Here is a 16,759-nt window from a genome sequence, read left to right as displayed (position 1 = left end):
TAAGTGTCTCATTTCACTCCAAAACTATTCCGAACCCAAACCTACAAACTCGATACAACTTAACACAGCTGAACAACACATAAATAAGCAGAAATGGGAAAAACGGGGCTACAACTCTCGGAACGACAGGCCGGGTCGTTACATTTTTTTTTACTCAATATCAAACCAAACCTAGTCGGATTTTTTAATCGGTTTGGTTTGGCTTTTCAGTTTGGTGCGGTTTTCCGGTTCAGTTTGTACACCCCCAGTTACACTCATCATCGTCCTGATGTACCTGTAAGGAAATTTTACCTCCTATAGTAAAGGTATACACCCTATTTATTATAAACTAAAATTATTTTAAAATATTATTTTCTATAACTACCTTTTATATTTTATAGCAAAATAGGTATTTATGATATATACTACAATTGAGGCATGAAATATGTTATTTATATTTTTTCTCTCTCTTTATTTCAATTAACACGCGATTCTTTCTCATAAATTTTCTTCTTTCTCTCTCTCTTCCCTCTCTCTCTTCGAGCAACTCAAGATACACGCCCCAGTATTGATGGCCGACGAGACATTAGAATAGTGTAGAGGCAACCATGAAACAGAAAAAAGTAAAATTTTCAAACGGGAAGGAGCAATGTGATGAACTCTTATTAGAAATTTGTTGTTCGGATCCAACGAACTTTCTTAGCTTCTTGGCCGGAAAACGCCATCTCCGACGAACTTTCTTCTCTTCTTTGCTATTTAGTCACATACAATGATACAAATACATTGTATTATGTACAAATTCACTCAAACACGTTGTATTTTTGTATAAATATATTTTTTTGCCTGTATTTATATATTTCGAAGGTCTGTATTTTTTTAATACAACTAATTTTTAATATACCTGTATGCATTTCGAAGGTCTGTATTTTTAATATACATGTATGCATGCATACTATACATACAGTATGTATATTTAACATATAGTATGCATGAATACATGATATATAAACATTGAAATACACTGAATACAAACATTGAAATAGAACAGAATATAAACATTGAATACATTTAATTTAAAATACAGTGAAATACACTGAATACAAATAGAAATACAGTGAAAATTAGAATTGATTTTGTTGAGTTATATTAGGAGCGTATAACTGAAAAATCATTCTAATTAATTGGGTTGATAATGATTAATGATGTATGTTAGAATTGATTTTGTTGAGTTATATTAGGAGTGTATCACGCTAATTGATCATATTTCCGTTATTAGACAGCTGGACCGTTAATGTATTCATGAATACATGGTGCGAAGACATGTGAATACAATCGCGTACAACTGTAACCCCCTTATTTTTAGTCGAATACACTACCGTAACAACTGAATAGTAGCTATAGGAAGTTAATAGTCACTAAACACTAGTGGTTTCTGAAAATTTCTCTGTCTATAAGGGTCGTTCGTTTAGTTCACGTTGTAATTATACAAATGAATAATAATGCAACGATGTTATTCTTAGACTTAACCGTATTGCTAAAGCAAATCTTTTTATTTCGCATTTTATCCTACATAAAATAAACACATTCTCACATAACTTATGCGGGTATAACAATGGGGAGTAGTTTAAAAGGGCCAACAAAACGTTATGTTAATTTATGCAGTATTTATTTTTTTACGCGACTAATCAAACATTTTATAATTTATGCAGAATTTTAGATTGGAATTACTTTTGACAGTACCTAGTGATTTTATCTTTGAACCAAGTCCATATATAATTTATACTGAGACGGTTGCAGAACGGGAAAGGAGCAAGAAAGTAGGATTCGTTTGATACGAGGAATAAGGAATAATTAACCCCGGAATTAAATTTTAAAAAAGTATCCCATGTTTGGTTGGAAAAAAATTACAGTATAATTAATTCTAGGATTAATTATCCCGGTATTGTAGTGTTTTTTTATCTCATGGAAAGGTGGAATAACTAATCCCGAAATAATTAATCCTTGAATAACTTCTTTCCAACCAAACGACCCATGAGATAATTAATCCTTGGATAACTTCTTTCCAACCAAACGACCCCTAAGCGTATACCAAACGAGGTATCAATACCCACAATATAACCTTCCTTAACCAAAAGCGATCTGTACCGCTGGAATTCTACTATTATTGCACAAACAAACAAAACCTATGGTTGCGAAAGAAAAGAAAAAGAGACAAAATTAAGATCCAACTCGCTCTATGTTTATCTTTCACATATAGCTCGACAACGGTACTTGTAAAAAACTTTGTCAAGGTCTTGAAAGTAAACATAATTGCTATCTATGAAGAAAAAGGAAAACAAACTCTCTACAATAAATGGGTCTGGTTTGGTCCTTCTGCAGCACGAGTCGAGCGCATTGGTGAAATTTATTCCTGTAACAGCATGACTAAGAAGTAGTTATTATTCTAAACTGATACGTCGCATCTTGCAGACAAGATTAGCAGTAGGAAGATCAAGCTGATTCCCTGAATCTGTTTTTATAAGATCCTTGAGCTGATTTTTAGGTGTTGAAAAACATGTCTGGAATGTGGCAAGAACTGTAGGAATTGGCATTGATAGAGCTGAGAGTACATTGCTTAGATACTCTATATCAACAGAAAGCTGCTGTGCTCCACGATCTGTTATGTACTGGATCCCTCGAAGCTGTTCCATGTAAAGTGCAGTGGCACCTTCAGCAACCTTTTCAATAAAGGCAAAGGAAAATCAATCACCTTATAGTTGTGAGAGAATACATTTGGAGACATGGAAATAACTAGTTGGTCAGTGTCTCAACAATGACGATTTCCTAGAAAGAGCAAACAACGCACTCCCCACAAGTAGTTCGTAGTCAAACTCAGCTTCTAGATGTGTCCTAGTGATAACTTTTACTAAAGTTTATGTTAGTTCAGGCTTTGGCATTCTAGAGAATTTTTATTTGAACATTATAGATGGAGTAATGGTGTTGTTGACCCATGTGAAATAAAGCTCTCAGTTGATAGCACAGATACCTGTAGGTATTTGCTCAACAGTTCATCATAAAATATTTAAGTAAAAAATAATACCTTAAACATCCATTCAGTTGCAAAGTACTGGGCCTCATCAGCATTGGGATCACTGTTGGAAATATTCTCTACAAGTGGCTCTAGCTGTTGGGGTAAAGTAAGGAGATATTCACCAACACCAGTCACATAAGACTGGGGGTATGCGCTGAAGGTTGGAAGGGGCCTAGCACTATGTTCTTCAACAGATGACCATATGGGCAGGCGTGACAGACCAATGAACTGCTGCCGTACTTTTGATATGAGAACATCATAAACAAGCTCACTGACTGCGTCTGTGAAAGCCGTAACTCGTTGTGATGCTACTGGAAGTGCATGGAATCTGGGATCTTTAGACTGCAGAACGCACAAGAGAGAAGTTATCAATGTAAAATCAAATTGCATAGCAGAAGATTGGCAAGGATGCATTAAAGGAATAGAAGGATAGAATTGCTAAGCGAATCAGAAGAAAGATGAGCTCCCAGATATGTGTAACTATTGTGGGAGCCACTGACCTGCTCCAACAAATTAAGAAGCTTCCGACCCTTCTCAGGAATATCCAGTAGCTTCACAGCTGCCACATCCAAGGCCACCCTTCGAGCCACAGATAATTGCCCACTTCCATCATCATTGACTACATCTGGTTGGTTCTTACCAATACTTGGCCCAAAAACTGAGAGAGCGAGACTTGTATTCAACCTAGCAAGAGTAGCCTTGAGGGAAGCTTCAAAGACTGAAGATCTACTGGTTAAACAATCAGCAACCGTGAGGATCTGCAGTGCACCTTGAACAAATGACCACTCTTCCTCACTTGATGTGAAATCAACTTTACGTGCATTTGGAGCTGCTTCCCTTCTTTCTGCTCCTGTGTCTTTCTTTGTACTAGTAGCATCCATATCCAGTCCACAAACAGCTCTCAATGATTTTAGGTTCTCCTGCAAAGTGGAAATGTATTGTAGCATAACATCATCCAGCGCAAGAATTAGCTCCTCCACCTCGGAACCACCAGTAAAGTTGATGCATCTTTCAACTGCTGCTTCAAGAAGCAAAATAACGTGTGGAATTGACTCTTCCATCCTTCGTACAGTTTCACTAAGCTCAACTCCCTGGACTCCCACTAGAGTAACAGCAGCTCCTCTGAGATCAAGTCCTGCAATCTCACCAGAGAGAACTGCACGCTCCATTTGTCCATATCTAGATCACAATTTTAAAAGCATTTAGTGTACGAATACTTGACACTGCAAAAGCAGATGACCTTGCGATTACAATCCAGATCCTCCAATGACACCAGGCAAAGTACTTGAACAAAATGCTCAACAGTTTCAGAGAACCACCAAATTTTGAGATTTCTACATGTAAATACTCAACATCTATGGTAGTACCAGGATGATGACAATACCTAAGCAGGAAACCTCATGTTAATTGACCTATGAGTTAATACTTATTTATAACAACCAGTTCCAGCTATGCATAAAATTAACTAGCAGAAAGGTCTAGGATGTAAGAGAGCAAACAGTGTGATGTAAGATCTCCATATCACAAGAATTTAAGTAATCATTATTCCTAAAAACACCTGCAGAAAAGAAGTGAAAGAAGAAGAACCTCATCAAAAGCATTAGATTTTTTCAACTCAATCACCTAGTCAAGAACAAACTTTTCCAACTCAATAATCCAAGACTTGAAAGGACCAATGCTCAATAACTTACATGGCAATGGTACTCAACTCAACCCCACCATATAAATGCATTTCAATCAAACAAAAGACCTTCACATAAGACTAAGTGCACTGCTCTTAAAAGGGGAGAACCAGGAAGAATAGAAAAAATGTGGTATCTGGATAAGGGATGCCATATGCAGCAAAAAAGTATGTGAATTTGTGAAGTCAAATGTGATAAACAAGAATATTTGCTTTTTGTATGCTTACCGCCTTTTGAAAGATTCATAAGGAAGGTAGACTGCCTTCAGAGCATCTGACAGAACTTGTGGATCAGCGTCTGAAAACAGGTGTTGAATGTTCCTAGCAAAGCTCCCTGTTGTATTATGAAGTTCAATTAGGGCCTCCAAATGTTTAGACTGAATCTTGGCACCTTTTGGCAAATCTCCATTTGAGATATCGATTATACCTGAAATTTAATGCAAAATCTGAGGCATGATGGGTGGAAAATATCCAAGAACTTTGAGTATCCAAAAAGAATAGAGATAGCGGCGTCCAAAAAGAATATAATAGGTAAATTAGAGCTGATTCTTTCCATGCACAAAATGATAATAGCGGCATCCAAATAGCTGATTTTCACTTTGAAACTTCAATTTTCAATCTTCCATATATATATATAACTACTTTAAGCCACTTATATGCTTGGAAACTAGTTGGACACCGATTCTTCAGAATGTTTGATGAAACAGAGAAGGCAGCATCATAACTGAAAGATCAGAAAACACGACAAACATTTTCACTTGGATGAAACTACGTGAAACTATGCAAGAGAGCAAGAAGTCTATGTTTAAAACATGATTCCTAAAAACTCCTAAAGAATAATAAAACCTCACCTTTAGCCAAGGCTTTTGTCTCAGGCACGGCATCCCCAGTGGCAAGGTTAATCTGTGATGCAAAGCTCATACCAATAGCTGACATTGTTTCAATTAGTAGGTTTGGTACAAGATTTCTGAATTCTTCTGGAAAGGCAAGCATACACCTGCAACAAAAAGATCTATTGTTCACTAAGGTACATCAAATAGCGATGTCCTAAGCTTTGCCTCCTCTTTAATCTTCTTTATCTTCTTGAGTTTTTTTTTGGGGGGGGGGGTGGGGGTGTGGAAGGCCATGGGTGAGTTATAAAGCAAGAGATTGGTGAATATTGAATCAAAGGCATCTTCATCATAAATCAGACTAGCAAATTTAGTAGCTGTGGCATATTAAACTTAAACTAGTATGTCACCAATTAACCACTCAATGCCCTTCCCTTCCCCCCCAAAAAAACCCTCACTGATTAACCATGTAATGCCGAACCCTTCCCCGGAAAAACCAAGATGCTTTCGTGCTTTAGAAGTGATCAAATAAGAACTGCAGAAAAGAGGTCGCAATGCCATTCAACATTACATTCGCCAAATCATAATGCTTGAAGAAAGTGATGAGATGATTCTAATATTTCTCTTTGAGTAAGGAGAAACTTTTGAATCCTCTCATCACTTACTCCAAACAATATGATTTGGTAAATGTAATTTCGATTCTAAAGTTTCTCTATGAATACTATATCTGCAATGCCATTAACAGCTCGGATCGGGTATAAAAGAATGCCAGTCAATTTGGTCTCTCCTATGATTCTTCCCTTAGAAAAGGCTTTTCTACAGTAACCAAGTGCTCACTCTTTTCCCTGCTTTAGGGGTGGCATGTGGGTCGGGCCCGGTCCTAAGTGGGCTTCGCGGGCCCGGTCCTAAGTGGGCCGGTCCTAAGCGGTCCCGGGCTTCGCGGGCTTCTCGTTGGAACCGGTCCGGGACCACGAACTAGCGGTCCCGTGTTAAGTGGGCCGGTCCCGGGCCTAAGCGGGCCCAGCAGAAACTTACTATTTTTTAAATTATTTTTATACAAGTTAGAGAAAAAAATGGTAATAAAAATATCTAAGGCAATTCCTAGTAAATTATATTATAGAATTGTCACCTAAATTTTTTAATTCAAATTTAAAGACAAAAATATTGTAAAGAGATATTCAAAGCAATGCGTTATAATATATATATACTATACTATACTATATATACATCTTAAGATATATAAGCTATATTCGATTTATATACTATATATACATCTTAAGATATATATATATATATATATATATATATATATATATATATATATATACTATCGAATATGGCTTAAGATATCTCTCTCTCTCTCTCTCTATATATATATATATATATACTTATGCCAAATTCATCGCATCTTTTAAAATATTCTCTAAGTCTACTTCTACGGTTTGAATAAAAAAGCCAATTAAGAGCCATTTTAACCTTTTCAATTTCAACATTTAAAATTCGCATACCATCACCCACAATTAAATGGTAAATATGACAAATACATCTAACATGAAAAATGTTACTAAATGCAGGACTTAGTGTAGTGGTAAGCAAGGCTACAGCATTTGTGTTACTAGTAGCATTATCCATTGAAACTGACATTATTTTATGACTAATGCAAAAATATCTACAAATATTTGTAATCGTGCTAGAAATAAAATGCCCTGTGTGACGTGAATTAATTATTCTATAAGCAATAATGCGCTTTTGCATTAACCAATCCTCATCAATCCAATGACTGGTAACACTAAGGTAATCACAGTCATTACCACTTCTACCAATATCAGTTGTAATCGCAACACAACAATTTATATGAGTAAATAAATAGCGCAAATATTGTTCATATTCATGTTTATATTTATAAATATCACTCTTTACGGTTGTGCGAGGAAAACCTTTATAAGTAGGATTATAAACTTTTCTAATATAATGCACAAAGTGAGGGTTAGAAGGAAAACTATAGGATAAGCACATAACAGTAACCATTTTTGTCAATTCTTCCCGATCTTTTTTTGGATCATAATATAAAAAATCACCGGTAACAGTGTTAATTCCCGGTTGAAATTGATTTGACCCGGTACTAAGGTCAGCCTGACTAGGTGCACTTGTCCCCTCGGCCAAAGCTTTCATACGAAAATATCTAGCTTTATCTTGAGGGTGTAGCAATATGTGTCTAGTCAAACTTCCCGTCCCCCCCGACTTCCAACTTCCAACATATTTAAAAACTAACTCTTTGCCACAAGTTTTACACTTAATACCCTATTTTTTTCTCTTAGTTGAGTAAAAATGGCCAAACAAGAGATGTTTCTGCCCGTTTAAAAGGTTGTCTAGAAAAAGTAGGGGAAGTAACAGGAGGGTCAGACGGGGATCATTTGGATTATTATTAGTTGGGTTAACTTCAGGAGCAGGACTAGTGGGTGTATCGTCATCCGGTTGCGTTTCATCAAAATCTATTTCTTCATCATCATTTTCATCAATAGTTGGATTACCATAAAGAGCATTCATATATTCATGGTTTAATTATTCACCGGGGGCAATATTATGGCAAAATTGACTCTCGGTAAATTGTAATAAACTATTATCGCTATCAAGAATAGCAGGTGTAGGACGGGTAACAGGTTTCGGCCGGGGAGCCGAGGAAGTGGAGAAGGAACCGATTGGCCACTAGATTCACCAATCTTGGATTTTCCCTTATTTTTACTAAATATTATTTTTAGGGAATAAACCATCTTAATGAATCAAGCAAAGTAAATAGAACAAACAAAACTATAATATTAAAACTTAAGAGTTGGAACGAGTTTACCGAATTGACGAACAACTTGTTGAAAAATAATTATCGTTGAAGACTTGAAGACTTCAATTCACCAACTTCACAATTTTGCACAAATTGTAACAATTAAGTAAGCAATTATAGAAGAATATTAGAGAGAAATTGATGATTTTGTGAGAAAAATGAAAGAATGAGGGGGTATTTATAGTTGAAAATAGGGAAAAAGTGTAATTATAAAAAGTTTGGGGTTAAAACAAAATTTGGGGGGTTAAATGGCTATTTGCAAAATAGCCAACGGCTAGTTTTTAAATGGCCAAACGGTCAATTTTTTTTTTTTTTAAAAATTATCCGTTGGGCCCGTTTAGGACCACTTGAACCGGCCCACTTCTGAGCCGGTCCCGGTCTCGCGGGCCTCCCCTATAAGACCGGCCCACTGCCCGACCCATCACCCCACGGTCCCGGTCTTATCCAGTTAGGACCGTTTAGGCCCACTGCCCATGTGGGCTTGCAGTCCTGGGCCTGTCTCGGTCCTAACCGGCCCACATGCCACCCCTACCCTGCTTTGACCCTGTTTTATGTCTTATTTTTCTCTTTCTGCTTATCAGTTCGAAATAGTATCAACTTAAATATGCAGCCTGTCACCCACAGGTCGCATGTAACCTTTGACCTCAGTTTTCATTTCTTATTACTAGTAGTGAGGAGGGAATAGGTATACGAGAGACAAAACAGAGCACCTAAGAAAGAGGATAGAAAAAAGAAATCCAAAAAAAAAAAATAAGCAATGTAAATGAAGCAACGAAATGAATCAGAAAGAACGAGCAATTTTTTCCATTTCATGTTTTTTTTTTCTACATCACCAACTCATTGAGCAGCCCGCTATAGCCCAAAAATGCAGGTGCCAGATAACCTATCTACCAATGTTAGAGTAGATGGGGTCACACTGAGTCTTATAGCAGCACTTCAACCGTGGTAATCTCCAAGTTATCATTCTTATGCCTTAACCACTCAGTGTTTAAAAAAGCGCTCGCTTCATCGCTTTAAGCGAGAAGCAGGGAAAGCGAAGCGAAGCGAAGAGAAGAAGCGTCCGCTTCTCTGTATTAAAATACCCAACCCTATTTTATTAAAAATAAGTTTTTTGGATTAGACGCTGACCTTCAACAACAGCGACTAGTATTCTTCAACTTCCAACAGCAACGACTTCTTCTTCATCTACTTCTGATTTCTGAAAGAATCTCAAATCATCAACTAGGGTTGTTCTTCTTCTTCTTCAACTTCAAGTTCAAGACTTCAAGAGGTATGTTCGGAACTTCTGATTTTCATTCTTCTTCTTCTTCTTTTTCTTTCTAAACGTCCAAAAAGCAGCAAAATGCTGGCAAATTTTTTCCAGAATTTTACTGCCCAATTTTTCCAGTTATTAACAGAGAATTCCTATGATTTTTTATATCCTTTGTAGTTTATTCTTAGTTCTTATTGCCTTTCTTATGAGTTATGTGTTATGTAGTTGTTCTTTTAATGGCGCCAAAAGAAGATAGGAAAGATCCGGCTTGGGCTTACTCTGAAAGAGTTTGCGAGACCAACAAGATGGCAATTAGATGTCTTTTTTGTGACAAGATTTCAAATGGAGGAATCTATCGTCAAAAAGCGCATCTAATCGGCGGTGATCCAAATGTCGCATCTTGTCCTAAAGTTCCGTCGCATGTGAAGGAAGATTTGAAAGCATTCCTTCATAAAAAGAGAGAGTAAAAGACTCAACTGATTCATGAACAAGAACTGTATAGTCTTGATGACGATGATGAAACAGAAGAAGTGACGATGCTTCGTCGCTTCCACCAAAATCACAAAAACGGGAAAGGATGCAACCAATGTCTTCTAGTTGTGGATCTACTGGCAAGACCAAAGGTCCTATGGATTGTTACTTCTCGCAAAAATCTGGAGATAAGGAAGGAAAAAGTGGTAATCCTCAAATTGATGCCAAAACGATTTTGAGGGATCGTGCAATTACAATGTTTGCGCGGTGGATGTATGATGCAGGTCTTCCTTTTAATTGTGTTAATTATACCGACACTTTTTCTGCTTTTATTGAGGCCGTAGGCCAATATGGTCCAGGAATGAAGCCTCCAACATATCATGAAGTTAGAGGGCCATATCTAAAAAAAGGTGGCAGAGGTGAACAAAATCGTGGAGGAGCACAAAGTAGAATGGAACAAGTTTGGTTGTTCCATTATGATGAATAAGTGGACGGCGAGAAATGGAAAAATGATCATCAATATCTTGGTGAATTCTCCTAAGGGAAGCCTGTTTCTCGAGTCTGTTGATGCAAGCGACTCTTCGACTGATTCAACCAAAATGTACTCCTTGTTCAAGAGTACAATAGACTCTATTGGAGCAGAAAATGTTGTTCAAGTTGTCACGGACAACGCCAGTGAAAATGTTAAAGCTGGCGATTTGATGTCTGCTGGGTACCCGCATATTTATTGGACTCCGTGTGCAGCACATTCCATTAATTTGATCTTCGGTGACATTTTCAAGGAAAGACCCTTTAGTTCAATCTTTAATCAGGCAATTAGAGTGCATTCCTATATTGTTCAAAGGCCTTTGTTATTAAATATGATGAAGAGATTCACTAAACAAAGAAGCTTGGTGAAACCCGCAAAGACAAGATTTGCTACTGCTTTCTTGACTTTGCATAGGATGTATGAGCAAAAAAGCAATTTGAAGAAGTTGTTTGTTTCAGATGAGTACACTAACAGTGCCTATGGAAGGGAAGCTCGAGGAGAGAATCTGCAGATATTATACTTTCTCCTTCATTCTGGAACAATGTGGTTCATGCATTGAAGATTGGTGGTCCTTTAGTTAAAGTGCTTCGTTTGGTGGATGGGGAGCAAAGGCCACCAATGGGCTACCTGTACGAAGCAATGGATAGGGCAAAGGAGGCTATTCAAGTCTCGTTTAGTGATCAAAGAAAATACAAAAGAGTCTTTGAGATCATAGATAAAAGGTAGGATAGTAAGCTTCATAGCCCTTTACATGCAGCTGGACTTGTTTTGAACCCGGAACTGTTTTATGACAATGAAGAAAGGATTCTAGGAGATGAACCTCTGTGGAATGGATACTATGAATGTATTGAGAAGTTGATACCTGAAGAATCCGTGTAAGATAAAATAACAGAGCAATTTAGTATTTATAGGAATGCTGAGCAACTTTTTGGAAAAAACATGGCGATTAGACAAAGAAAGACGAAGTCACCAGGTGAGCGAGTGCTTATATGTTGTTTTATAGTTAATAAGTTATTTCTTTATCAATATTATGTTTTGAAAATTTGTTCTACTTCTACAGTTGAATGGTGGAAGCAATATGGCCATTCCACTCCGGATTTACAAAAGTTTTCCATCAAGGTTCTAAGTCTAACATGTAGCTCATCCGGGTGTGAAAGGAATTGGAGCGTGTTTGAACATGTAAGAACTAAGAAGAAAGATTTAGTATATTGAGATAATTAAATTATATCTCAATTGTCCTAAACTTACTAATTACTTATTATTTGCAGGTTCATACCAAAAAAAGGAACAAACTAACCTTGAAGCGTCTCAATGATCTAGTATTCATTAAGTACAATAGAACATTGAGGCGTCGTTACAACGCTCGCAATGTAATTGATCCAATTAGTTTGGACAACATCGATGATGCTAATGAATGGCTAACTGGAGTCCCGGAAGATCATGCAGATGAAGAAGTATTTGAGGAAACTTCTGATTTCACTTGGGGTGATGTTGCGGAGGCGCGTGGAATTGGGGAGAGGATTTATGGTTTGAGGGGGAGTACCTCAACTTCAAGTTCACAGAAGAAGGGAAAAGAGGCAGCTACTTTGTCCCTAGTTGATGGAGAAGAAGAAGTTGAAGAAGATGACGAGCAATATAATAATGATAGTGGAATACAAGAATTTGACAATCTTGTAGAAGAATAGGATGCTCATTTTGTGCTTTAATTGATGCTACTATTTAGTTTTTACATTGAAGTATTGAACATTTGCTTACAATTACATGTGTTGTCTATGCAATATTTTTTTTTATTTTTTTTTTTTATAAATTTCGCTTCACTTCAAAAAAGTGAGCGCTTCGCTTCTCGCTTTAAGCGAAATGGGGTTTGTCGCTTTTTCTCGCTTCACGCTCTTCACAACACTGCAACCACTCAACCATTCATTTTAGGGACTTTTTTCCATTTCAGTCTTCTGATAGATAGATCTTTTTCATTCCTTACCTGTACTTATATAAGAATCGACATCTAGATGTCACTCTAACATATAAGCAGTTCAATCAATAATGAAACTTTTTTTCTATTAATAATTATATAACTTCTAGTAAGACAACATTAAAATTTTCTGAAAGCAAGTGAGCATATGACTTCCAATTACAGTCCAGCAGAAAAACGAAGTAGATTTTTTTTTCTTTTTTGATAACCGAAAATCCCCAGGTAAGTTAGTTGGCCCAACAATAGTTGGCCCACAGTTCAAAACTCGGGACATTATGGCCTCCCCCTCTACCCTACTCTCATTCAAATTCCGAGCTCCTAGTGAATGGTAGGGTTCTAGCTCATCACATGCGCCCATTCTCACATCTCACAGTGCGTCAAGCAAAGCCCTAGGGGCAAAACCAAGTAGAATTCTGAATAAAAGTTGATGAAAAGCAATCCGTACCACTTCCACTCCTGTTCAAGATAAAGCAACAATTCATCGTAGAAACTAGGCAGCCAACTTGAGAATGATATCGTGGATGAATGAAAATCCTGAGCATTTGATAACCTTTCTGTTTCACTTTTCTCATTTGCAACTTTATTAGCCTGCTGCCTCAAGTTAAAATCTTCCCAATGCCGCTTTATTGGCTTGATGTGGAAGTTGGTGTAGTGGATCTCTAAGGACTTGAATCTCCCAATTCTCAGTAGAATAGCACGCATTTCTTGGGCAACATCAACCTATAAAATAACGAGGGTCTTTTATTGTCTCCTATGTTTAATGCATTCACTTGAAAACATAAAAAAAGTAACTTTTAGAAAGGGTTACAAAGGAGAAAGACAACTAAAGTCACCTTTCGATTGCTTAGAGCATCTGTTAGTCGAGGTTGGACCATTGAGTCTAGTCTATCTTCTAAAACTTCAAGCTGCCTCCTAATATTAGCAAATTCCGCAACCTGAAAATAGCACGGAACTTTAATAAAGCAACTGTGACACACATTGTTATGTAACTAAAAACAAGCAAGTTAAAACACCACCTCTCCAACGGCAGCCAAGCAGTGCCTCATATTAGCCAGAGTTTCTGCAGCTCGTGGAAGATCACCACTGGCAAATACATCCTCCACTGTTGAGCTTAGTTGAGTTAAACCAGCAGCATCCTTCCAACAAGAAAATACAAGTTTTTTAAATACAGGGGGAAAAAAGTTAGCAGGAAACTGGAACAATTGTTAGTGTAGCCTTAGATACAGGGGATGTTTTTTATCTAGAGTTGAAATTTAAGTTAAAAATCACTTTAAGAAAAGCATTACCTGCAAAGTCTCATATGCAGCTTCCATTCTGCGCTTGACAGCATCAACTTTGGCAAGTGTAGCTACAGATTCAGCAGATGATCCCTCAGCCTGAGAAGGAATTCAAAGTTGTGAGAAAGGGGAATTACTCATTGCTATAAAAACCCACAATTATTGAACTATATTCTCATAATACCAAGCTTATAACTGAAGACAACAACAACAACAACAACAACAACAAAAAAAAAAAAATAAAATAGTGTAATCCCACATGTGCGGTATGGGGAGAATAATGTGTACGTATACCTTATCCCCTGCCTTGTGAAGGTAGATAGGTTGTTTTCTATAAACCCTTGGTACAAGGAACAGTGATAATAAAGCAACAAACAATAGAAACAACAATGAAATAGGGTAACGGAATGTAATAATAAAGAACCAGGACCAAGAAAATACAAGAATAGTACTAGTACTACTGGTAAGCCTATAATTGAAGACTTGTAAGTAAATTCTCAGAATTACAAATTCTACACACTCAAAAAAAAAAGGAACCCTAAAATTTTACATTTTAACTATAGCAACAATGAAATGCGGAACCGACCTTTTTAAGCTTGAGGAGGATGGCGGAGAGAGCGGAGCGAAGGGTGAGAGAATCATCACGGAGGCGGCTGACATCGCGAGTGGTGCGGGGAACACGGAGGAGTGCGGCGGCGCTTTGCTCCTCAAGGGAAGCGGCGATCTCTTCGGAAACCATCTGAAGCTTCATTTCCAAATCCATTAGGTGTTTGACCACTGGATCCTGTGGGTTCCGTGACTGACACGCGCCGTTTATCCATTTTTTCGGGTCGAATTTCTCGTCGGAGAAGGAACTCAGATCCCCAAACATCCTTTCCAATTTGTATCTTCTCCACTTCTCTGTTTGTTACAACTTACAACAGAGAGATCATGCAATTGTAGCACTAGTATTTTGCTTTTTTACCCCTTTATTTTCTTAAAACAAACAAAAGTACCCTTTGTTTTATAACTGGTTTTAATTAAAAGACCTTCAAGTCTTAATTATTGGCTATGTGACCTCTATTAAGTAGGCATTTGGACATAAAAATTGTGAAATTTCGAAAAAAATTGAAATTTGTTTTCAAGTTAGAAAATAATATTTGTAAATTAGAGTTGTGTTTAGACATGAAATATAATTTGTAGCTATTTTTGAATTTTTGTGATTGCTTTGAAGTGAAAATTTTTTGAAAAATAACTTTTTGAATTTTTTAAAATTTCGAAAAAAAATCGAAATTTAACTTTAAGTGAAATTTGAAATTTTCATGACCAAACACTAATTTCGGAAAAAAAAAAAAGTGAAAAAAAGTTTCAAACGAGTCCTAATTAACGTTAATAGGTGATTGGGGTTAATGACAAAGTAAAGTGGAATTTCAGATATTACACATTGGTCATAGTATATAAATGTAATTATTATTTTCATAAATAGAAAAATATTTCCCAAAATCCAATTCCCGCCATCCTCCGCCCCCTTCTTATTCTTGTTCCGCTGCCAAAATCCGCTATTTTACCTCTTTTTTGTTTATAGTTCGATTTGGATCAGTTTTCCCTAAAAAGAAATCGAACAAAGTAAATCAATTCTTCAAATATTAGAACCAAACCAAACAAATTAAATCGATTTTTTATCGATTCGTTTTTTATCAGTTTTTATTATTTTTCGGTTATTTATCAGGTTTTTTCTTAAATATGAGACATACACTACCAACCACATATTCTGCCTACTACATTTTCAACGTAACATTACCAAACCAATTGCTCTTTGAGAAATCTATCATTTACCAAGATGTATTGATGATAATTGAATCAAATAGTGATGAATAATTTAATTACTCAATTAAAAATTAATTATTTTTAACAAAAAATAAATCCTTTGTACTTAGGAAAAGAAAACTACAAGCAAAGAATTAGATTATTATAATAGTAAAGAACTAGACTAAAAATACAAACGACTAATTGTACCATAAAATTTTAGAAACTTTTTATATATATATATGTGTGTGTGTGTGTGTGTGTGTGTGTAAATAATATTTAAATAGTTACTTCTATAGTCGGTTTGGTTCTGATTTTTTCGGTTATTTTTCTATTTAAACCAAACTAAATTTGATCGATTTTAAAATTCAAAATCAAAACCAAACCAAACCTAAAAAGTATCGATTTTTTTGGTCGGTTTGGTTCGATTTTTATGAACACCCTAGCCACATTTGTAGCGAAGTAGTGGTGAATTGAATTTGGAGAGGAAGCTCGGATTTGTTGATGTGGAGTTTGATTTCGCGGTGATGTTCTTTATTTTAAATTATGATGAAGATATCTTCAGCATACCCAAAACAAGAAATGGAAAAGAAATTAAGAACGTTGAAGGAAAATGTTTAGAAATTGGTAACTGATTTGAAAATTTCTTCTAGTACTTATGATAATTTAAAAATAGAAATATAGAAGAATCTTATTAAAGGAACTTTGTCGTGGCTTTATTTGATCAAACTAAGTTACTGATTTGATCAAGTTAACTTTTATTCATTTGTACTGGTAAAACTGAACTCTACCAATATTGAGATTTGATTATTACAATATAATCATGTGTAAAATAGACTCACAAAATACAAAACAGGAAACTTGGAAGTAGATTACTACTCTATCGGTCCAAGTGATTTTTTGGTCTTTTTTTATGGTCCAAAATATCTGATTTTTCCATATTTCAAGAATGAATTAATTATTTTTTTTTTATATTGTGCTTGATGTAAATAGTGTTGGAGTATTTATGTGAAAAGATAGTAAACGTTAATATGATCAATTTTATTGCTAACTAATATTAAAAATTAAATTTCTTAATCT

The 16,759-nt window shown here is 36.1% G+C and overlaps 1 protein-coding gene and 1 long non-coding RNA gene across 2 annotated transcripts; one reads left to right on the top strand and one right to left on the bottom strand.

The window, feature by feature from the left end:
• Positions 1-2,196: 2,196 nt before the first annotated feature.
• LOC104116304 (conserved oligomeric Golgi complex subunit 7) lies at positions 2,197-14,829 on the bottom strand. The gene is made up of 10 exons (XM_009627129.4): positions 14,481-14,829; positions 13,904-13,993; positions 13,634-13,753; positions 13,451-13,552; positions 13,063-13,337; positions 5,582-5,727; positions 4,959-5,157; positions 3,550-4,228; positions 3,059-3,391; positions 2,197-2,696 (listed from the first exon to the last, which is right to left on the bottom strand). Exons 1-10 carry the CDS (start codon positions 14,763-14,765, stop codon positions 2,418-2,420), a joined length of 2,508 nt encoding a protein of 835 aa, XP_009625424.1. The 5' UTR covers positions 14,766-14,829; the 3' UTR covers positions 2,197-2,417.
• Positions 11,485-11,754, top strand: LOC138903467 (uncharacterized). The gene is made up of 2 exons (XR_011412568.1): positions 11,485-11,621; positions 11,709-11,754. It is a non-coding gene; the product is annotated as an uncharacterized lncRNA (long non-coding RNA).
• Positions 14,830-16,759: the final 1,930 nt, after the last annotated feature.

Source organism: Nicotiana tomentosiformis, chromosome 12 (assembly GCF_000390325.3).
Source record: "Nicotiana tomentosiformis chromosome 12, ASM39032v3, whole genome shotgun sequence".
NCBI classification, from domain to species: Eukaryota; Viridiplantae; Streptophyta; class Magnoliopsida; order Solanales; family Solanaceae; genus Nicotiana; species Nicotiana tomentosiformis.
The sequence above is the reverse complement of the archived record's forward strand: the minus strand, read 5'-3'. Positions and strand labels throughout refer to the sequence as shown.

Coding starts and splice junctions, on each gene's coding strand:
- LOC104116304 (XM_009627129.4), bottom strand. CDS start 14,765: ATGTTTGGGGATCTGAGTTCCTTCTCCGACGAGAAATTCGACCCGAAA. Junction 13,338..13,450: donor ATGCTCTAAGCAATCGAAAG/GTGACTTTAGTT, acceptor GTTATTTTATAG/GTTGATGTTGCCCAAGAAAT. Junction 5,728..13,062: donor CTTGAACAGGAGTGGAAGTG/GTACGGATTGCT, acceptor TTTTTGTTGCAG/GTGTATGCTTGCCTTTCCAG.